This window comes from Trachypithecus francoisi, unplaced genomic scaffold (genome assembly GCF_009764315.1).
Source record: "Trachypithecus francoisi isolate TF-2019V2 unplaced genomic scaffold, Tfra_2.0 Lachesis_group15, whole genome shotgun sequence".
Taxonomy (NCBI): domain Eukaryota; kingdom Metazoa; phylum Chordata; class Mammalia; order Primates; family Cercopithecidae; genus Trachypithecus; species Trachypithecus francoisi.
In genome coordinates, this window is record NW_022681460.1 from 23,165,839 (window position 1) to 23,191,164 (window position 25,326).

General features: G+C 33.5%; 1 protein-coding gene across 1 annotated transcript in view; it reads right to left on the reverse strand.

The window, feature by feature from the left end:
* TRDN (triadin) overlaps window positions 1-25,326 on the reverse strand; it is a 431,045-nt gene that overhangs the window by 278,552 nt on the left and 127,167 nt on the right. The window contains exons 7-9 of the mRNA XM_033234448.1: window positions 24,132-24,191; window positions 15,652-15,834; window positions 9,134-9,193 (exon numbers count right to left, since the gene is read on the reverse strand). Of these exons, the coding sequence (XP_033090339.1) occupies window positions 9,134-9,193; window positions 15,652-15,834; window positions 24,132-24,191 (303 nt within the window). The remainder of the gene's footprint in view (window positions 1-9,133; window positions 9,194-15,651; window positions 15,835-24,131; window positions 24,192-25,326) is intronic.

Here is a 25,326-nt window from a genome sequence, read left to right on the forward strand (position 1 = left end):
GTTACTCATTTCACTTGCTCCAATCAGTGATCATCTTTTAGTATTCTTATATCCTCTACTATGCTGAGCCTAGGACTGCTGAGCATGCAGAAGATATTTAATATTTGTACCCTGACTTATTTTACTTTCTCTCCTAATGAACCCTTCTCCACCTCTGACCTTTCTCCAAAATTCCACACCTGATTATCTAGCTGCTTACTTCACTTAGAAGTGCTGTGAATTATCATTGCACTATATAGATGTCACAGTTTGCTGTGAGAATTAATGAGATAAGTATGCAAAAAAATGGTAATGACCCTTGGTATTTGGCAGATGCTAAACAAATGATATTTGGATTGGAATCTTCACATACTTTCCTTTTGCAACTAGATAGCATTTGTGGCTTCAAGAATATGTGGTGAGTTCAAAGTCCCCCCTTCTCCCAGCTTTGTCCAGTCCAGTGAGCACTGACCCCACTCTCTTCCTATACTCCCTACTTAAGGTATCCTTTTATTTTTTACAGACCACCAGCTTCTAAATTATCTTTTATTTTCTTATATTTTGATTTCTATAAATCCCATGACTCTACCTCTGTGATAGCTCTAAAATTACTGTAATTTTCTCCATCCCATATTCTAGGATCAGGCTTTATTTCCTCTCCTTGGACTTTCCCTGATTGATATTTTAAATTTCATTCTCTCCAAACTATCTTGTACAACATTTCCAATCCTGTTATTATTTTTTTCTAGATTTCCTGAATACTAACCAAAGTGACCTCGTTTGCAATTCCCTGTCTATGTCTGGGATAAAGATAGATTTGGTGTAAAGATAATACTGAGGATTGTGGAATTCGGCAGTCTTGGATATCAATCTCCTGCCTGCTACTGTGTGCCACCTGGACAAACCACTTAAGCTCTTTGTGTCTCAATTCTTTCATCTGTAAAACATGGATGATAATACACTCTTCTGAAGGTTTTATTAGGATTATATAAGATTTCAAGAGCCTAGTGGAGAGTAAATATTTAGCAACTGGTATTCGCAGAAAGCACTTAACATTTTGTGATTCTGTGCTTTGATATTATCACCTTAGCCTTGTATATTTTTATTCTCAATTTCACATAGACATATCCTACCAATATCTCAAGTTCTATTTCAATTTTTATGTCTTCCATACCATCTTCTTTGGTCTTTCACACTACGAGTACTATTTTATTTTTTGCAATAAATATTCATAATAAAAGAGAAAGCAAAAAAGGGATTTGGGAGAACATGTACATATATGTCATTTAATCATCTAAACAACCTTAAGTAATAAATCGTATAAATAAACTGAGATTCAAAAAGCCAAAAAAAACACAAGTGAAGGACTTAAATCTTGGCTTGTGTGACCACCGAGTTTATACTTTTCCCATTGGTTCTCATTACACTATCAGGGTCTACTGGAGCCAATCATAGTTTTTTTTAGTTTCTTTTGTTAAGCAGTTCTGTTTATAAAAGTTAATATTTCTTGACTTATTTATTTTCTTATAGGTCTTCCAAGGAACAAAAGGAAATTTACTTATTTATTAAACAGAATAAAACTCATTATATCTTGTAATTACCATGTGGCAGCATTGGATAATTTTAAACATTTAAGGCACTTTATGGAAACTTCATGATCTTTTTTTTCTTATATTGAGCATTTTCTATTTCATTAGCATAGGAACTGTTTCATCATTACTCATCAATTGTTCCTAACAATGCTTAAAACTAAAACAATAAGGAAACGGAATAATAATGAAATTGCCTAGAAAGATGGTGCAACTGTAAAATATATCATTATTACCCCATCATCACTATGATTGTTTATAGTGTTGACTAAAGTATCATATCATCATTCAAGAGGATATAAAATAAGCCTGGAGACAACTTTTTTTTTTTTTTTGAGACACCATTTTTACGGTCTACTTTGTTTCACTGATACAGTTTATAATTCAGAATTATTTTTTCCATCCATAACTGCAAATAGAAGAAAAGTGACAGAGGAAGATATTTCTAAATTATTCGATGAATCAGAAGATGAATGCAAAAAGACAGACAGCAGTAAGCTAGACTCTAATGATTAGGGTAAAATTGAAATCGATTATACAAGTGAAATCTCAGACTATGAATCTTCATAAGACAATGAATTTTCTTACACTATAGAATCAATGAGTGCACAATACATTTCAAAGAGAAAAAAAGGAAATATATTATAGTAGTTCCCTCTTATCCATAAAAAATGTATTCCAAGATATCCAGTAGATACCTGAAACAATGAATAATGCTGAATTCTATGTATACTGTGTTTTCTTGACATCTGAGATAGCTAATAAGTGTCTTACAGGGAGGTAGCTTAGACAGTGTGGATACACAGGACAAAGGGATGATTCACATACTTGGTGGAATAGAGCATGATAACATAATATGCTACTCAGAATGGTGTCCAATTTAAAACTTGTGAGTTGTTTATTTCAGGAATTTTCCATTTGATCTTTTCAGACAGTGCTTGACTGTGGGTTACTGAAACTGCAATAAATCATGGATAAGAGGACACTACTGTATTCTCATCTAGTTAGCTCTTTAACAGGAAGGACTTTATCATGGTATATTTTGTGACAAGAACCTGAGCCATTTCATTTTGCTAAAAGAGCATGTCACGGTACTCTTTCTTTATAAAATTCATGTGCCAAAATCTGTGGTTTCTAAGTGCACAAATGCTAAAGAAAGAGAAAGGCAGGCATCCAAAAGAAATGGGCAATGTGAATTTAAAAATAATTGAAAGTTTCATTGTAATCCATGTTTGTAAATATAAAAATGAAAACTTGGCTGGGCACAGTGGCTCACGTCTATAATCCCAGCACTTTGGGAGGCCAAGGCGGGAGGATCACGAGGTCAAGAGATCAAGGCCATCCTGGCCAACATGGTGAAATCCTGTCTCTACTAAAAACAAACGAACAAAAAAATTAGCTGGGCATGGTGGCGCGCACCTGTAGTCCCAGCTACTTGCAAGGCTGAGGCGGGAGAATCGCTTGAGCTAGGGAGGGGGAGATCGCAGTGAGCTTAGATGGCGCCACTGCACTCCAGCCTGGAGACAGAGTGAGACCACGTCAGAAAAAAAAAAAAAAAGAAAAGAAAAGAAACAAAAAAAAAAAAAGGAAAGAAGGAAGGAAGGAAGGGAGGGAGGGAAGGAAATGTTTTATTATGAAATGAAGATGACATTTTCTTTTCAACAAAATTATGGACCATCAAAGATTACAAAAATTAAAGTACTGCATTTTGAGGATGCACGTTCTAGAAAAACCAGAAGTAATAATATACAATAGAACCTATTAAAGATGTATTCAAAATTTGAAATTGGTATCTGCAAGATGAATACAATGAAGGCTCAGAGATGATAGCTGATGAGCCGTTAGTTTCTTTCTGAAGATATTTCCCATTTGAAGTATATATAGCTTTGAAAACAGGGAATATAAGATAGAAACATTTTGCTTTACTATATTTAAATTCTTATCAAAAGTTTCACTCTCCCGTTATTACTACTCCTGTAAACTATTAGAAAAAATAAATAATTTTTTAAAATCATTAAAACTCCAAGTGGTTGATAGAGAAAACTACTAATTCCTGGTATACTGAGATTAAAATGTATATTTTCTATGTCTTCATTGTATACTTATCAAGTTATCCTTTATCATACAATTATTTATGTCTTAGCTTACCTCTTTTCTGGACTACCAGCTTGCTGAAAGGATTCAACAACTACTTACTGAGTAAACATTAAAATTCCTGAAACTTTTGTTGTGTGAAAATAATTAAATGATTGGAATTAGAGTGCATATGTTTTAATGGAACTATGCCTACCTTGGAGCAGGAATTTTTTTAGAAGTCTAAAGCAAAGCTAAATTATACCTAGTCTTGTCTAATACAACCAGTGAGCTCTGAAATACATTAGATTAAACCATTAAATAACAGTGACTATAATGCAATTACATTTGACCTCTTCTCAGTGGGATTTAACCAAAAATATACTTAAGCACCACTAAAGTTCAAGGAAAGGATCTTAATAAAATGAGAGTACTAACTTCCTTGAGGCTCTTTCTAGCTACGGACTTAAAACCCATTGAATTGGAATACAGGCTGCCAAAGAATGCCTTATTACAATCAGAGAAGATTTTGATAGGTGAGTACACTCAATTTAAAGAAAATAAATGACACAAAAAGCAGAATAAATTACCTTGACATAATTCTTGGCTCAAGTAAAAGTCAGACAGTAGCTGAAATTTTAATAGTGGAATAACTTCTAAGGGATAAACTTTAACTTATATTAAACTTTAATCATAATAGCTACAGAGATGAAAGCTAAAAAAATTATTAAAATTACTAAGCAAAAGCACACTAGCCCTGGTCCTTGTACTGGACGTTTAAATTGGTTTCTTTATCTATAGAGAATATAAAGAGGTCTGTGAACCATGTGATTTCTTCCTTACAGAAATTTGTCTCTTTAACTTGGGTGACTCTGCCCAGAAACCCATGCAATTTATTAAGCCCAGATAGAAGTTGGTGAAGAAGGAATATGAAAATGCCAAGCAAGATCCTGATGTGTTTTCTTAAAAATAGCCTACCTAAATGAATAAAATTATCAGTATAGCTGTCACTTAAGAAAAATGTGGTAAGCCACACAAAATTGAAAAGGAAATTGGAATTACTGGAAGGTTGATAAAGATAAAGAAATCTGGAGGAATATACCTTGACCATCTGTAGTATCAATTTCCAAAAAAGAAAAAGAAAAAAACCCATAAATTGTGTTTCGATGTTGCGAATAATGTCTATCTTGACCAGTTTTAATAGTTCTCCTATGAGTAAGTGACAAGTAGACTACTGTAAACTCTAGGAAAAAAAGTGGAGGTTAGTCAGTTTCAAGACAGCTACCATAAGACAGAATCAATCTTTTTCTTTCTCGCTCAATCTCTCCCCAGCCCTCCTCTCTCTGTCTTCCCTAAGGTGGGTTATGAGTTACTAAAACACATCCTATGTAATGCTCACCATCCACACAACCAAAAAATCTCAATATGAAGATGTTAGGTCATTAAAAGGAGAAAGTATTTCTGGAGAGGGGAGATCTTCGGTGTTCATAATATACCTAAAATTATGAAACGTAGATACAGGTCTATGCCAGTTGCTCATAGGACCAATGTTGATAGCATGCATTCACTGAAGAAAATATAATTTATAATTTCCTTCATGTTTCAACTTAATATAGAGTGAGTCAATACAAGAGAATTTTGATTCAATACAACCAAATGAGCAGATCTTTATAATTTGTACTGGTTTATTAAGATGGTCCCTATAATTGAATTGAGGATTATCACTGACCCTAGGATAGTGCATATTCACTATTCACAACAGAAAATCAGAAAGAGCAATTCAATTAATCTTCAGGTTATAGACAAAATCTTAGCTAAAAATTTTAAGGATATCTTAGAAGCATTTTATTTGACGGGATAAAAGGCAAAACTTGTGACTTATGTCATTGTGTCAGCACATTTCATCAGCAAGGGTTTTCAAATTAGAACTGCAATTTGGGCTACTTTTGAGGGTGTGACAGTATTCTACAAAGGAAAAACTGAATCCCAGAGGGAAAATCAAATTATAGTTTTAAAAACTCATTACCAATAATTAATAATGAACTCTAGCTAAACAATAACAGGTGTTCCACTAATCCCAAACAGAAACAGATGGAAGCACAAATGTTTTATAAATAGTGGATACATGCAGAGCAATCAACTTGGCAAGAATTGTCTTATTCTTTAATTGTCAGTCAGAGTTAATGTCTCATCACTTACATTTTCTCCAAATTAATATCTCCAGATTAAATCTGTGTTTCTCATTCCTTATTTTTGAAAATGCAAGTCATATTTAGGGCTTTTTCACTCCATGTTTTGTATTGCCACACTGACAAAGAATATTCCTGAAGTTTGTTTAGGTACATTTACATAACATCATATCATTTACTAAATGAAACAACAGGCATACTACAAAGGCTTCCCTTCTCTCCCTTCTTCCTTTCCAACTCCTGGACAAGAAATACTCGCTTTTCAAGTATTTCTTTCATTTCTTAAACCTTCAAAATAATGAATGTAGGTAGATGAAATAAATTAGAAGTCAATTAGTAAGTCAATTAACGGTACAAAGGAATCTAATCCTATAGAACTGGGAATTATTTTTAGGGGTTGCAATACTCTATAGTGTGTAGATCTGAACTTAGGACTTTTTAAGAGTATGTTTGCATATGCCTTTAGAAGGGTTCTCTCTGTGTAGTCATTACAAAATCATCTTTGCTTCATGCATAGATGATTTTATTATTTCTTCTGACCTTACTCTGTTAGATTTTCAGAAAGAAATGATTGGTATTGTGACTGTTAAACTACTAGCATCCCTCACTGAATTTCTTAGTGCATGGTTCTCTGTGTCCTGAGACTTTCTTAGGAATTATATTTTATGATCAATAAATAACTACTATGAATTATTTCAGTGGGACAGAAAATACATTATTTTCTTCAGGTGATGAAATTTTAAAACTAATGGAATATGAAGAAAATAATACATGTTAGTCATTTATTAATTCATGCTCATCAGCAACATAGATTCATCTCATCTCATATGTAAGTAAACACCTAGTTGACTTTATAAAAATTATGTGTAGAGTATGACTTTCTTGAACCAACACAGGTGAACAAAATGGTCAGCACACCTCTGACCTAAAACTGAACTTTTGATCTTTTGAGACAGAGTCTTGCTCTGTCACCCAGGCTGGAATACTGGGGCAAAATCTCGACTCACTGCAACTTCTGCCTCTCAGGTTCAAGCAATTCTCCTACCTCAGCCTCCCAAGTAGCTGGAATTACAGGGACCCACCACCATACCTGGCTAATTTTTGTATTTTTAGTAGAGACAGGGTTTCACCATGTTGGCCAGGCTGGTCTCAAACTTCTGACCTCAGGTGATCCACCCGCCTCAGTCTCCCGAAGTGCTTGCATTATAGGTATGAGCCATCGAGCCCGACTAAATTGAATTTTTAAATTGTTTATTTATTTTGAGATAGGGTCTCACCCTGTAGCCCAGAATGGAATGTGATGGTGCCATCATAGCTCATACACCCCTGCAGTCCCAACCTCCTGGGCTCAAGCAATCCTCCCACCTCACCGTACGAAGTAGCTGGGACAATGGGTACGTACCACCATGCCCAGATAATTTTTATTACTTTTTTGGCCAGTCGCAGTGGCTCACGCCTGTAATCCCAGCACTTTGGGAGGCCGAGTCGTGCAGATAACCTGAGGTCAGGAGTTCGAGACCAGCCTGGCTAACATGGTGAAACCCCGTCTCTACTAAAAATACAAAATTTAGCCGAGTACGGTGGCAGGGGCCTGTAATCCCAGCTACTCAGGAGGCTGAAGTGGGAGAATCACTTGAACCCAGGAGGCAGAGGTTGCAGTGAGCCGAGATCACACCATTGCACTCCAGCCTGAGTGACAAGAGTGAGTCTCCGTCTCAAAAAAAAAAAAAAAAAAAAATTGTAGGGATGTGGTCTCTCTACGTTGTCCAGGCTAGTCTCAAACTCCTGGGCTGAAGTGATCCTCCTGCCTCAGCTTCCTAAAGTGCTGGGACGACAGGTATAAGCCAGCACACCCAGCCCTAACATTGAATTTTTGATATATACAGACTGAAACTTGTAAGCATTGAGAGGTTCTCTTCATGTAGGGAACTCACCAGGCAGGCAGTGGTGAAATGAATGAATTAAAGTAGTAACATTTGTTTATAGTCACTAGATGGTTTGTCAACAATGCAAGGTTCTGACTGTGGTCTTCATTTTAAATGTAAGAACACTAAAGATGAGGTGGAGTTCAATTATTTGCTCAAGACCTAATACTAGAAAAGGATGGAGTTAAGAATTATCACTGTATTTCTATCCAAAGCCTTGTCTTTCCACCATATCACACTAACTTCCTGAAGGTTTATTTCCAATTATGCTATGTTACTATACACAAACATCGATAGTAATTAATTTCACCTATTAAGTTATAATATTTCACTATTTTCCTCCTCATTTAAATTTCTTACTGAAAATGCAGACGAAGGAAAAGAGGAGGAGGAGGAGGAAATTATTTAATTAGAATAAATTTCTGGGATCAACAACATTTTCTGGAGTCAAAGGTTCTCATTATCTAGTTGTCTAGAGCCTAGATGTGTTACCTATTTGTTTTAGAAATGAAATGTCTCTTTGACAACATACGCATAAATTATAATTATATATTTTAGAAAGACTTTCACAAAAACAGTTAAGAAAATAAAAATATAGCTGGATTTAAGCAATTAGCTTCATTTATTCTCTTATAAATGAGCTCCTTTCTTAACAATACTGTCTTCTTGGAAATATTTTTCCAAACATGAACATAGTTCTGTCCTTTTATAAATCTGCAAAAGGCATAGTACAAGCAATCAAGTTACTCATACTTAGTTCAGATGTTAGTAAAAAATATCTTTTTATACTCTGGACAACAATTAAAGATGTAAGACAAGGTAGATATATTCCTTTAACTCAATATCCTTCCCCATTGTTTTGAATATTAATTCCAAGTTTATCTATCTCCATCAATAGTTCTTTGGAGTGGCTAAACCAAGTTCATGTATAAGGGAGACAATTTTAAAGTTTTGGAAAACAAAGCATAAATATTTGCAATGTGATGATTTTAATGTGAATTATATTCACTACTAAGAAAAGAAAGATATTTTCATTGTCATCGGTCTTTTCTTCTAAGTTTATCAAGAATAAAATAAGATGATTCACTGCTTCACTTCAAGACATTATTAAATATTTTAGCATTCTTTATATAGAGAGATATTAGCACATATTTTACATTTCAGCTGACTTCATTTGCAATAGGCCATGCAGTGACTGAAAGTAAAATTAAGACCTTAATGCAAGTTATTACCGCTGCTTTTTATTGGTTTTATTCTAGATCTACACATGCATTATGCAATTCTTTAAAAATGAAAATACAGTTAGGTACATAAAAAGCCAACAATCTTAGAAACAAAGACTATTAAAACAGACAAGTACAAGAATTGCTTGGAATACCTGGTTTTAAATCCCCATGGACAAACATGTCAATCATATATCGACAGAATGCATACTGATCTGACAGAGTAGAAAGAAAAAAAGCAATGAAAAAATGTCATCAACACTTCATTTTTCTACAGAGAAATGATTTAACAAAACAGACAAAATAGCACAATTCTATTTTGGTTACCACAATATTTTGTGTAAAAAAAATAATTTGCACTTATAGGAAAATACAGAAGGAAAGAAAGACAACAAATGTAATGCTTCATTTCTTCCATAAAAAAAAAACCTTAAAAACTGAAAAGGACTAGTTCAGTGTAATCTTATAGTGGTTGTTTTCAAAATAAAAATCTATTTTATCAAATAATTGATTACAAAAGTCATCATATTAAAGCAATTTTTTCCCATTTGTCTTTTTATAAACTTTCAATAAAGAAACAGAAGTTTTACAAGAGGAAATTGTTTCCAACTTGGAGTGTTTTATCAAATACTCGGTCCCAACCCTTCTGCTAATTGTCTCTATGGAGCTGCAGCATGTCTTTTCCAAAAGACCATCAGGAGAACTAACCTCTTTGCCACCTGTTAGGTGGCCTCTGAATAAAAATGCTGTTTAATTGGGAGAGTAAATCAAGAACAGATTAACAGAACCAAATGATATTGTTGTTAAACTAATCAAATGAGTAATCTTCTTAAGATCATCTTATGATCTTGACTGGTTTATGGCCTATGGTAAAAGTAAATAAACAAACAAAAAGGAACATAGTATGTAAACATCATTTTGGGCAGACTTGGTCTTCGGGAGTTGGGTTTTTTCTATTGCCTCTAGATTAAAGACATTGCACTTAACTTTAAATCCTCATAGAACTTTAGATTCTCCTGAGGTCAATCCAACTCAAAGCTCAATCAATGAATCTTTACCGTATCTTCTTTAAAGCATACATATTATGAATTAATTTACATTTCAATATTCCTGAAATATGCATTTTATTAATCCACCAAATCCAAAGGTAGCTTCAGGACCAAGAGAGTTTATTGAATTTAAGCAACATGTTACAATCTTAATTGCTCCAAATTATGCATGTCAAACATATGAAATAACAAAGCTTGTTACTAAACAGATACACCTCTAAGGATTTTTGTAAATCTCATTCTGTGGGAGTAGTAACAGCATTTTTAGAGGAATCCATTTTATTATGAAATTCTGTTGGTCTTTAAAAAATAAATATAGTTACTGAAGAAGATATAAAAATACAATCTTTTTCATTAATACCTAAATATGGGCAGGCCAAAACTCATAAAGTTCCAAAAATTTAGATGTCTTTTAGTTGTTGAAATTGTAGCATATTTTCCCACAGGAGAGGTAGGAAAAGGGAAGGAGGCTAGTCCACAGGTCAGTCCATGCATTGATTTGCCCTTTGATGTACTGGCAGTAATAGCTGGAGTTTCTAATCCCAGGACTTGGGACCCCTATGACTGGGAAAGACATAAGGCTAAAGTGGAGGGTATTTTCTCTTTCCTAGACACAAGACTGTTTTCCTGGGCAAAACTGTAGCAATTTGACTCTAAGACAAAGCAAGATGAAAAAGTACATTTCGCTTAAATGAAAAGTTTGAAGTTAGACCAGTATGAACTTTTTGAAATTGGCAGTATGTTCCCTTTATTTCGGTACCTTAAGTGACTATACTCTTTTTAGATTTGTTCTCCCTATACTCTAGGAGTAGTACTCAAAGGGCAATTTAAACATGAGAAAGAGAGGGGAGTTGTCAAAATACAGATTTTTGGGCTCCATCAGCCACAAAATTTAAATGCCATGGATCTGGACCCTAAGAATATGCATTTTATACAAACTCCTTAGATGAATCTAAATAGACTACATTTACAGAATCACTGATCTAAAATCTTTCATTCATTTTTCCCAAAATAATTACTCTTAAAGGCACTATAGACTCCCATGACAGCAAATAAGAGTGTTTGTTTTTGTGTACGTTGGAAGTTTAGAATTCAGGGACCATTTGTAGTATAACATCCCCTCCAAATGAAATATTATCTGCCCCAAGTTGTGATGGGATGGTTATATACATAACATGTTGAACAGTGTACTGAATTAATTAGAATCTTCACACTTCGGAGATTCTTCTTTAGCTGAATGCTGACAATGTAATGAAACTTTTCAGCTTGTATGATGAAATATTATCAAAGTACAGTCAGCCCTCCATTTCCCTGGGTTCCACATTTGAGCATTCAACAAACCACACGCCTGTAATACCAGCACTTTGGGAGGCCAAGGCAGGAGGATCACTGTAGGTCAGGAGTTCAAGGCCAGCCTAGCCAACATAGTGAAACCCTGTCTCTACTAAAAATACAAAATCTATCTGGGCATGGTGGCAGGCACCTGTAATCCCAGCTACTCGAGAGGCTGAGACAGGAGAACCACTTGAACCCAGGAGGCAGAGGTTGCAGTGAGCCGAGATTGTGCCACAATCTGGGTGCCAGCCTGGTGCCACAGTAAGACTCCGTCTCAAAACAAACAAACAAACAAATATATATATATATAGTTATGGCTGTCATGTTGCATCTGTACTGAACATATACAGACATTTTTCTTATTATTTACTAAACAATACAGTATAATAAGTATTTACAAAGCATTTATTAAATATATTAGGTAGTATAACTAATCTAGAGATGATTTAGTGTATACAAGAGGATGTGCATAGGTTATATGCAAATATTATTCCATTTTATATGAAAGACTCTGAACATCTGTGGATTTTGGTATCTGCAGGGAATCCTGAAACCTATCCCCCACAGATACTGTGGGACAACTGTACCTTACTTATATTTCTTATATTTCCTAGATCCAAAAATCATTCATTTAATTAATACACCAACAGCCCAATGAACTTCTAATCATAAAAATGAAATTTCTTATGAATTCACAGGATTTTTTTAACCTAGAAAATTATTTGTTACAACACTAAGAAGGTATTGTTATATGTAAATAGTGCTCTGATCTTGTATTCTAATGGCACCAATATATCAATAGGAATATGAGAAAGATGTTTTTATTCCTATCAAAGCTGATAGGAATTTTCAACTACTTTAAGTTAGGATGCCCATTTTCACCTGTCCTTGGCAATAACCTTAACAATGTATAAGAATTCTAGGTAGGTATGGGTTGGGAAGTCTCCAGTTTATTTGCTTAACCTATCTAAGAATACAGAAAAACCAAGCCTTCTGGATTTTGAAAGATCTGTTTTCTAAAAGTGTTTCTTTAAACCCAACTTAAATGTCATAGCAGAAAACTTTTCATAAAGAACATATAAATTATCCTGCCATTCTAACTTTCATAGTTCTGAGATAATAATTTATATAATGTTAAATTTGCTCATCATTGTAAGCACATTTTTCCCAAATAAACATCCTTCTTGGAATAACACATGCTGTCCTCCATTCCTCTCCTTGATCCTCAGGAAGCAGTGATACATGTCATTCAAAGGATACTTAGTTGGTGTTCCCTGTAGAGTGGTAACCAAGGGAAAATACATTCTGGGTGCAGAGTGTCAACAAAAACAAATTTAAAAAAATTATGAAACCTCTAATGAGGATGGGGCACATGTGGTCCAGTGCTCTATAACAGATTCACATTAGCTATACTTTCTCTGCCTGCCACAAGTATTTAAATAGTTGTTTAAAAAGAAAGAAAGAATGAATGAATGAGCAAAGTGTGTGGCAGCTGAAAAAATTGTTCTTCCTTCCCCACGGACCTCCCAGAGGTCATCAGAAAACTAGGGAGCAATGTCTGATTATGCCAACTCTTCCTACTCTATATACAGATTTAGACGGGTTCATAAAAACTAGATTATTTGATTTGTGTTTGTGTGTGTGTGTGTGTGTGTGTATGTGTGTGTGTGTGTTTATGGTAGGTGTGTATATACATATGCATCTTATCCCTAATGCTTCAAGCAGAAAAAGAGATGTATTATTTCCATATACAATATTGAGAGTAACTACATTGAATATATTCACATGTATACTATGTAATTGAATAATTACTAATAAACATGTGCCCATGTAAAAAATCTGTTTCCAAGTGAGTGAAGGACCTATGAGCTTTGTTTCTTTAAAAAGAAGTATTTAGAAATCTATGTGAAAAGAATGCCTCAAACATATTAGGTCTAACTTAACTATGTGAATGAGTATTCTCTTGCCCAAAAAGCTAACTCAACAGTTACACTAAGTCATCATATAAAATTTTCAAAACCAAAGCCTCAGAAATTTTAATAAAAACTGTATCTTTGTTTATCTTGCTTAGTTAAAATCATAATGTAATTAGTTTTCTTTAATTTAAAAATGTTCTTAATTAAATCTTTACTTAGTAAAAAATAAATGAAAAGTAAAATGATATATTTATATGTCTGATCTGCCATTAGAGGTTAAGTTTTGATTACTTACCTAATGACACATTTATATAATTGATGGCAACTGTTCTCAATACTGAGACTTGCTTTAGCAATTGCAATTGTTTAGCCGATAAAATCACATTTGTGCTTTTGTTTTTAACTCTAAATGATATTTGAATGTCTTTTTAATAGATAAATAGCTCTTTGTGTAGAAATAAAAATAGTAGACTGAAAATGGATATGGTAATATAATGCTGTCCTTAATAAATCTGATTACTGATAGAAATGAAATACAATATTTGTGGCCTGGAAAATAAATATTATTTTAAAGTGTTCTGGTGATGAGTTTTTATCAATAAAATATGGCTCCCAAATCCCCAAAGATATGAAAAATTAACATCAAAAAATACATTCACATTCCTAGTTGTTAGATAAGTATTTTGACATTTCCAAATATAACTGGCATCAATTTTTACATTCTGTATTTATGGTTAAAAATTAGAATGTACTTTGTAGGTTTTCACTGATTTCATGTGATTATTTTTCTTTTTGAACAACCATCTAAAGTGTAAAGGATTTTAGGATCTAAGTAATCATACCAGTGAATCCAAAGATTATTTTGGCTGTTTTTTTTTTTTTTTAACCACAGTAAAATATTGTATTCAATGTATTTTCTCTTTATTTACTTCATTCTTTTTTCCTACCAAAATATTTCATTAATGACAAAATTTTGATAGAAGTAATAATTAACTTTTAAATTTTTTTCATGGTGATATAATCACCTTGAAAATTGGGAAAAGTTTTAGAACTCCTAAATTTTAATATGACTTATAACTTAAAATATTAAATAAATTAAAATTATCTAAATTAAAAAGTTTGTAAATCACTAAAAAAAGAAAAACTCTTTCCTTTTTAAAACATGTATCTTTTGTCGTATAAATCAGAGTTGACAAATACTACATGTGAATCAAAGTTTACAAATGCAAATTCAAGAGAAAAAAGATGAAAATACAGTATGAGCGGATTGCAAATTTCATTTCTTGTCCCTTATAATGAGGAAAAATTAATTTCAGTTTCATCCTCTAAATAGCTTGCTCTGTAACAAAATTGTAAGATGCCTTAAACTAAAATCTAATAGAAACCAATTCTTTGACACAGTCCTTAGATAACATTAATCAAAAGTTCTACAAAGTAAAGAAAAATTTGGTTTTGCAATGCCTCTAAGAAACATCAGTTAGAGGAATAGTCCCTACATATTAGATCCCCGTATTCTGTAAAGGAGTCTCAGGATTATACAGCAACCTGGAGTCAGGAATGGACTTAGGAAAAGAAAGAGTCAACAAGTGCCAGAGATGTGGTACAATAAGACCCTTAGTTGCCCTCCTAAACCTTCAGCTCTGTATATTCACGTAGCAACCTTCCATAAAAAAAAATTCAGGTTTATATTCCACCTCCATTTAAGTGCTATATTTTTGCAAAGTGGGGATGTAAGTTTGACATCACTCTTGCTGAAGAGTGGCACAATATGTCACATTCAGAGCTTTCTAAAGTTAGAAATTTAGTCAATGGAAACTGAAAAAGAATCTTAAGAGCTGTCTTCTCTATAACATCTTGCCTATTAAATAAATTTAAAAATTTGATGTATATTCTAAATGATGTGCTCTTGCCAATGCAACAGTAATGTATGGATAGTTTTTACGATATTTACTCTATATGATGCCAATATGTGCCCCTTAACAATCTCCTTAGGAATTGCTGTCATTTTGGGGGACCACTTTCCTCCAAAGAGTATGACACATACAATCTTTATTCCACCTCTTAACAGACATTCCATATCTCAAAAATTCAACATTTATCCCCAATCTTTATATGATTTTGGATGCTACCTCCAAACCCCTTTTAAAAATATTTCAAATTGCCCCTTTAGATATGTGAACACATTTTAGTATTTTTATAAATAAATATTAATTTCCAATGTACTGTATTTCCTTTCCGATATATTTACTTTAATGTCTTTTACCCCCATTTGAAGTCTGATTTTGGTCTTTCTCAGCTTTAAATTTCACTGCATGTGCTTCTTGCCCAATATTCTCTTAGAACCTCCGGCAGCCTCCTGCTCTGAATGTTTACCTTTCTGTTCATGCTTTGACACAGCTGTTTTCTCTTTGTCCTCCTTTCCTTTGGGTTTTGATGGTGTTTTTTGTACTTCTTTTACTTTTGCAGCTGTTTGCTTCACTTTCTCCTGTTTTCCACCTTTCACTTCCTTTTTAGTCTTTTCTTCACTCTTTTCTGCAGTCTTAGCTTTCTTCTGTTCTGTATAAAGTTAAGAGATGTTGAAATATTTTTGTTTATTTACAAACATAAGGTTTCATCTGTACTATGTCATTAAGGAAAATTGGAAAAGAAAGAGGGAAGAACAGAAAACAATGAAAAATATTGTTCTTAACATAAACACTTGTGACTTACCAGAGTTTTATAGTTTATAAAGTGCTATATTAGATAGACTACTAAAAGTGTTATGGCTTTTAATTTGTACATGAAAACACTATTTAAGGCAATTGTAACTTAGCACGTCAACAAGGAGGCATTTGTAGTATGCAGTGGATGGATATACAGGCATGTTCAGTGAAAGACAATGTCCAGTGAAGTAGTCTCCTTTTATAAGCACGTGATCATTTTGCTCTATAACTGAAAGATCTTAAGGGTCATTCAAGAAACTGAAATGCCAACAAAGTCGTTTTTAAAGACAACAATTAGGAATGCAAGTGTAAAATTATCTGCATTGGTGTTGACTAACAGAAATAAAACAATAAAATCCATTAGAGGATAACTGAGAGACATATAATCTCTAATGATTTGGCTTTAGAAAAACTGAAAGTGCAGAAATTGAGATATTGGCTCCTATTTATCTTAAGTCAGCGATAATTCTACTAGTTTTTAAAGTCCTTAAACATATCCTGAGAAATTCAAAGGGCTATAAATAAAAATACATATGAATAGATACATAAATTAGAATATATATATATATTACACACATATATTCTTAATTTGATATTATCTGCATTTTGGAAGAGGGAACTGGGATGCAAATTAACTAGTCTGTGGATCATTCAAGCATCTTTTAAAAAGCAATAATAATGTAGCACATAATGTGTGGAAAATTGTTCATAATAGATGCTGCGTATTGGACATTCCTTATTATATGTGACTACACATAACCACTATATACCACAGCAGCTCTACTGCCATGTTGGAATCCTCTATGTCATTTGCTAATGTACTGTGGAGCCTTTATTGTCACTCATGTTAAAGAATTTGATGAAGTCCGGGCATGGTGGCTCATGCCTGTAATCCCAGCACTTTGGGAGGCCAATGCGGGCAGATCACGAGGTCAGGAGATCAAGATCATCCTGACTGACACGGTGAAAACCCATCTCTACTAAAAATGCAAAAATTAGCTGGGACTGGTGGTGCATGCCTGTAATCCCAGCTACTCAGGAGACTGAGGCAGGAGAATCACTTGAACCCGGAAGGAGGAGGTTGCAGTGAGCCGAGATTGGGCCATTGCACTCCAGCTAGGGTAACAAGAGCGAAACTCTGTCTCAAAAAAAAAAAAAAAAGAATTTGATGAAAAAATGTAATCAGGTTTCTTGACTTTCGTACCCTAAATGATGATTTCAGGCTAAGCCAAGATAATATCAGAAGGTCCCATTAAGAGAATGAAAATGATAATGCCAGATGCTGGTTAGCTTGCCAAACAAAAATCATCTGTGGTACTGCACTTAATTGACTATGCCGGCACTTCCCAAAACACTGTTTCTCAGATACTTCAGATATTTACAGGAAGATGTTGATACTGTATTAGGTGCTGGAGAGTATTCTCATGACTAAATTCATTTGGAAACCATAAACTAACCTGGTCATTTAATTTGAACTTTCTTAAAGCTGAAGTGTATTGATAATTTTTAAGAAAGGGAATTATGATACACGTTATTCAATATTGTTTAATCATAAAATTATCATACAAATATTACCCAATTACTGCATAATTTTTTTTAATTGAGATGCAGTCTTGCTTTGTCATCCAGGTTGGAGTGCAATCGCATGATCTTGGCTCACTGCAAACTCTGCCTCTCAGTTTCAAGCAATTCTCCTGCCTCAGTCTCCCAAGTAGCTGGGATTACAGGCTCCTGCCACCAAGCCTGGTTAATTTTACATTGTTAGTAAGATGGGGTTTCACATGTCCCTAAACTTTCAACATCTTTGTGGCTTCTATGACTACACTCAGGGGATTTTCTTCTTCTTCCTGTAAATCATTTCTAAACCTCCTTTGCTCGTTTCTGCTCTTTCCTGCAGTAAACTCAAACCTTTCTGTGACTGAAACCAGCAACTTTCTACGGAGGACTTTAAATTGAAATCATTCCAGAATTCCACACTGGAATGTTTATTAGTGTCTGTCTGGGAAGAAAGTTTCACTGCAATGGTCAACAGCACCTCAATCTCATATAGCTCATTATATGTTCACCTAAAAACACTTCTAGAGACTTTGTGTTAACCAGGGCTCACAGCTAATTGCTGGAGCTCTAAAAATCAGCATAATAATAAAACTATCTGAATAAATTTTAGCATAGCAAAATTAAAACCCTGTACTATCTGACTTCCTCCTATCTCCCATCTTACAGCATCTTTCCAAAAATTTATTCCTCTACTGAATGGATTTCTTTCTTTTGAATATTTTATGTATTTTTCCATGTGTCAAATATTGTCAGACTGAATTCTCTATATTTTCTATATTTTTCCATATATTTAAATTTCTTTCTTTCTTTTTTTGCTTTTTGTTTGTTTGTTTTTGTTTAGACAGACTCTCAGCTCTGTTGCCAGGCTGGAGTGCAATGGCACGATCTCGGCTTAGTGCAACCTCTGCCTCCCGGGTTCAAGCAACTCTCCTGCATCAGCCTCCCGAGTAGCTGGGTAGCTGGGATTACAGGCGTGTGCCACCATGATCCATCATGATCGGCTAATTTTTGTATTTTTAGTAGAGATGGGGTTTCACCATGTTGGCCAGGCTGGTTTGAACTCCTGACCTCAGGGGATCCACCTGCCTGGGCCTCCCAAAGTACTGGGATTAAATTTCTTCATGGTCAATTCATATGCAAAAAAAAAATGCCTCTCCCAATTGAATTAATAATGTCTTCCCCTGAGCTTCCATTTGCCTGAATTTTCATTAAAGTATACATTTTATTCTTCATTATATATCTTGAATTATAGATAGTTTGATCTATCTGTCTTCCCTACCAGACAGAGAGTGCTAGGGGTAGGAATTCTATTATTCATTTTTGTATCACTATAGTGTCTAGCACAATGATTTTTTCAGAGAAAACACAGGATAAATGTATACTTGATTAGCAATTTTGATGAAGGAGAGAGTAAATATTCTACTATACTCAGATCATATGTATAATATAGTGATATAGAGACTGCATATGTACATATGTGTTTAGAAATAAACTCGTCTAAACCTGTTAAATTTGACAGCTTTTTTTTGTTTATACTAATTTGTGTGAAATTACTATATTTGCTTACTCTAAATGACAGCTATTTACTCCTTGTAAGTTACAGTTGATTTAACCTTAACTTGTAGTATGGAATTATAGATGTGTGAAATTCAGATTTATTTTTAATGCCATTATAATTTATAAGTGGGCAATTATTATTTTCTAAGAGGTAGAACCACATATATAGCTAACTCATTATAATCATTGACTTTAAGTATAAAAATAATAAAATATTTTCTATTTATTTTAGACACTTTTCAATCACCTTCACCCTGGAAATAGATAACTTTGCCTCATACTAGAAAAAAATGAGTGAGAACTAAACAATGATGTGGCTATAATAAAGAAAATATCATGAAACTAAAGCAACACCCAACTTCTATTTACTTTTAACTTGAATAGATATTCTTCAGTTTTGTGCCAAAATATTTTTCCTGATTTTTCCCTAAAATAGTTTAAGTGATGAACTTTATTAAGGAATGAAAAAAACAATAAGTATTGCCATGGGTATTCAAATCACCCGGTTTTATTTAGGAAGGCATTTTATTCATGACTTCTGTCAAATGGAAAACAAAATGGCTTAATCAAAAAAAATGACATCAGCATATTTCATTAGATCTTGGAATTAGCATGATCCATTAGCTACTGCATCAGATTCAGAATGTCTGATGACAAAGTATTAAATAGAACAATATCCCTCAATAAACATACTACACATGTTGGGAGTTAGAAAATAACAAATTTTATCTCTCATTCCATAAAGAACTGCTAACTGCTTAACTTATCTTTGCTTCAGTTTTTTTGCATTGAAAAAAAAAAAGAATCGCCACTATAGCTGCCCCTTCCTCTGTGGAAGCTGTGGAGATAAGTAACACTGAGCAAAAGAATTTGAATTCTGTAAAATAAGTACATAAACATTTCTAATATTATATCTGCATAATCTGCATATCTAGAGCTCTTGGAGTTTCCCTAGAATTTGCTCAAAGTTTAACATACAGCAAGAATTGCTATTTCATTATTATTTTACATTTGAAAAATCTAAGTATCAAAAAGCCATTTATCAAAGATGGTGCAACTAAATGAGTCAGGAGTAGAAAGAGTAGAATCAGAATGACTAACCCAATTTCTAATCACAATAAATTTCACACTTATTAACCTGAAAAGATGATACAAAAAATGTATTTTAAGACATACAAGGGCAGATGTAAATATACACGAACCATGTGAAAGTGATAAAATGTCTTCCTGAATGTGACCAAGGCAACAATAACCTCTCTCACTTCATCAAACACACAGACATCTGAAGGTCACACTGACATCCACATCAAATAGACAGCTGGGCCCAAACTTGGCTCACCTCACTCAACTTCTCTTTTCATCATTGTCTTCTTCTTCTTCTTCTTCTACCCTGTCTTTGTTATTTTTAATGAACTACAGAAATAGGCTAGTTTTCTCAGTGGATATGGGGTCCTACATATGTATCAAGGTAGACATTAAAGGTCCACTCTTCCCCAGGAGGAATCCCTGAAGTGTTCTAACCAATGACTGCCTTTCAGCAAGCAGGATGCAACAGAGCAAGAAACACGCTGTGTTCTATGCAAGTGTCTCTGGAAATCACAGCTCTTCAAAGGGAGATTCTACTTTAACTGATCACACTTTTCAAAGATACTTTATAATTTTTTCTATCTTTAATGTATGATTTTTTATCTTATTTTGTTTCACCAGAAACCACTTATTATATAAAGAACACTTTCTATTAATTTCTTATAATATAATACATACACATATAAAATAAAAATAAAAAGCATATACTGTATACAAACGTGTACACACATACACATACATATACATGTTGTAAACAGACACATATATACTTATGCATACATATATATACACATATATATGTATGTTTGTGTGTGTATGTGTATGTGCATGTGTACCTCCCCCAGAAGAATGATGTAAATATGTAAATGGAAAGTATTTATGGCAAGCAGACTCAAGATGGCCCCCAGTGACTCCCAACTTGTGGCATTCATATCCTTGTGCAATCATCTTCCCTTCAATATGGGTTGGCCTAGGAATTTGCTGCTAACCCATATGGCAAAGGTGATTGAATACGACTTCCATAATTAGTCTAGATAAGATTGTAATTTCTGTCTTCCTGTTTCTCTCTCATTAGGTTTAATGAAGCCAGCTGTCATGTTCACAGGACTCATATATCAAGGAACTAAAGATGGTCCGTAGCCAACAGCCAGCCAGGAACTGATTGACTAGTAGTCCTCGAGGAACTGAATCTCACTAACAACCATATAATGAACTTAAAAATGGTGCTTCCTCAGTTGAACTTTCAGATGAGACTGAAGTCCTAATTAACACTTTGTCTGTTGCCTTGTAAGACTGCAAAACAGAGGCCTGAGCTAAGGCATGCCCAGATTCCTCTAAGGCATGCCCAGATTCCTGATCCACAGAAACTGTGAGATAATAAATGTGCATTGATTTAAGCCTCAAATGTTGTGGTAATGCTCTATGAAGCAATGTGTAACTAATGCAGTATTCAACAAATTTTTAGAAAAACTATGACGCTTGAAGACATGTATTTAATTATTTTTGTGAAGAATACTCAATTTATACTTACCACACCTGGGTTTTTAGTCTTACCCCAATCAGAAAGTAGTTTTATGACCTGGCAAAGTTTTTTTTCTCTCTCTCTAGAGGTCACTTTCTTCATCTGTTAAACTAGGCAATTAATTTATGTGATCTTTAAAATGTCCACTAGATTTCATACATCTATCACATAAGATTTCATGTATATGTAATGAAAATAAATTATATATACGCAAAATGTATTTTCATTTGTATCTATGAAACAGGAGAAACAAAATAAAATTACTTTTATTTACTGTAATTTAATCTTGAAAGTAAATTCATGTTATCTTCTAAAAACGTTTCAATTTATAATTCATCCATATTAAATTTAATAAAATGATATTTGGTTATCTAATGGAAGATTTATTGAAAATATATCTGCTTCAAATATCTCATTATTTTACATTTAGTAGATAATCAAACTAAATCTTAAAAATGCTTCTAAGTTTTACCTAAATGGGTAGTTTCTCAAAATTACTGAATTGAGGCTTCTAGCTGATTGCCTAAAATGTAAAGTTTAAAAAATAAGGGAGAAATTTAAATGTAGGGAATAGGATTAAATTACCAAATAAAATCCATTTTTTTCTAGTAATTGGCAGATAAATTTAATACAGAAAAACTTTGTTATTCAATATGCCAAAATATATAATATTAAAGTGATATACTAATGAATATATTTGGCACATTATTATGGTACTTTCAGTTCTCAAACTTTTAAAGTAAAAATATTGATCAAGATTTATGTATGACCACTTTTTTTTTATTTAGACAGTCTCACTCCGTTGCCCAGGCCAGAGTGCAGTGGCGCTATCTCAGCTCACTGCAACCTCTGCCTCCAGGTTTCAAGATATTCTCCTGTCTCAGCCTTCCAAGTAGCTGGGATTACAAGTGTGTGCCACCACACTTTGCCAATTTTTAAATTTTTACTAGAGACAGGGTTTCACCATTTTGGCCAGGCTGGTTTTGAACTCCTGACCTCAAGCGATTCACCTGCCTCAGCCTCGCAACATGCTGGGATTACAGGTGTGAGCCACTGTGCCCAGCCAATTCTTTCTCTTTGAGACAAGAAAATAATTTACTGTGCAGAAGTTGTCTATTTGTCTGTTTTTGCTTTGGTTACCTATGCTTTTGAGGTCTTACTCAAGAAATCTTTGCCCACACCAATGTCCTAAAGCATTTCCCCAATGTTTTCTTCAAGTAGTTTCATAGTTTCAGGTCTTACATTTAAGTCTTTAATTCAGTTTGATTTGATTTTTGTATATGGTGAGAGATAGTGGTCTAGTTTCATTCTTCTGCATACCCAGTTTTCCTAGTACAATTTATAGAAGAGACTGTCCTTTCCTCAACATATGTTCTTGGTGCTCAGTGGCAAAATAGAATGACTATAATAAATAATAATTATTGTATATTTCAAAATAACTAGAGAGTGAATTTGCAATGTTCCCAACTCAAAGAAATAATAAATGTTTGAGGTGATGGATATCCAAATTACCCTGATTTGATAATTATGCATTGTATGCTTGATATATTGTATCAAAACAGCACATGTACCCCATAAATATGTACAACCACTATGTACCTATAAATATTGAAAATAATTTTTAAAAAAGAAAATTCTGAATTTGAGTATTCTAAAATCAAATTCAAGGTATAATACTGGTGAAAAATTGTGAACCAAATATGTTATTTTAGTTTTTTTATTGTTGTGGTAACAAATTACAACAAACTTAGCCAATTAAAATAACACACATTTATTATCTTTCAGTTTTTATGATTCCAAAGTGTTGGCTCAGCATGGCTCTACTGAATTCTCTGCTTAGGGTCCACAAAGCTGAAATCAAATTGTCGCCTAGACTTTGTGTTTTACTGGAGACTAGAGGAAAGAATTGGCTTTAATGCTTATTCAACATGGAGACAGAATTCATTTTCTTCTCACGTTTTCAAGCCAGCCAATGGGCAAAAGTCCTCATACTTCAAATCTCTTTGTTGTCTGCTGAATCTCTCCACATTTAAAGACTCATGGTATTACATTGAACCCACTTGGATAATCCAGGATAACCTCCCTATTTTAGAACAATCTTCACTGCCTCTGCAATTTCTTTTTTTTGCCATGTAATATAGCATAGCTACAGGGATGACACCAAGGGGTGAATGAGGGTTATGGGGCTCAAAATTCTGTCTACCACATATGATGAAGCTCTTCATTTTCCTCTCACATTTTGAGATTCTCTAGTAAGTGTTCAGTTTAATTATTCTTTTAGATATTAAATTTTAAATGTAAGACCAAATTAACTTTTTAATGTAAATAAAATGATAAAAGTTTACAAATATCCAACTATCTGTTACCCAAAAATTAATCTTTCAAAGTAAAAAGAATTTAGTTATGGAAATAATAAATTGAAAAGTTACCTTTTGCCACTGTCTTTGTTTCTGGTTTTTCTTTTTTCTCAATTTTTTCCTTGTGAGTTGCTTAAACAGAAAATTTTACATTAGTACACAGTTTTAATAGATTTCAAAACCAAGCTTTCTTTTGACCTCAGTTTCATAAGTGCTAAAACTTAATATGTAATATTTTGAAAATTTATGACATTAATAAGTCTAATTCAGAAATAAAGAGTTACTAATGTAATAACAGTTGTATAGAATTCAATGTAAAAGTCTAGGCATTAAGATTTAGCTTTTTGAAAATCAGATCCACTCTTTTTCAAGTCATTATTGCAAATAGATAAAGCTTTCAGGGAAGACAACTGAGAGGGAAAATTTTTTATAAGAATTTGTCAAAAAATGTATCATTATGTTTATTTTTAAATTTCAATTAAATTGTGTCGTTTGGTAGATTACCAAATAATCATACATTTTTCAATATTTACATACTACTTTTTCAAGAATAACAATGGTAATTAAATAAACTATGAAAATTAAGTAGTGAAATATGAGATTTAACTGGACAGTTGATAAAGTGTACGTATTGAATTACTAGAGGAAAAAATTAGTTCCACAGATTTCCATTTCTCCAACTTATAACAAGAATAGTAAGAATGTACATCAGCTTTACTTACATCATCAAGAAATGTTTAAAATATGTATTCAAAAATCTATTATTTTTAAATACAGTTGTTGAATAGTGTCCTCCAGAATCTTGGAGAGATGATTTAAGCCTTAGAAAGCCTAATGGTTCAGTTGAAGACCAGTGTCCCTGACAGATGCAGAGTTGCTGAGAGACCAGGTGCCTCCTCCTCCAGAGTTTCAGCCTCTCCACCACTCAGGACTGCCCACAGCCACCTCCACTACCACTTGGGATTATGCGTTTAACATATTAGACAATGTTAACAAAAGGAGCATTATGCTAGGCTAAGCAAGGCACTAGTCACATAAGGTCACAGGATTACATTATAATAACATATCTCCTAAAAAGTAAACATCTTTTAATTGGCATAAGGTAAATAAAAGAGCACTTACAATGTAGCATTTTATTTCTGCTTTTCAATTTGAATACATTTTTCTGCAGCACTTATAATTTAAGGGCAAAAATTTCTAACTTTTTTTTTTAATAGAAAACATTTAGCTACTGTGAAGTTTGAAAAAAAAAATCACAAGGAATAGC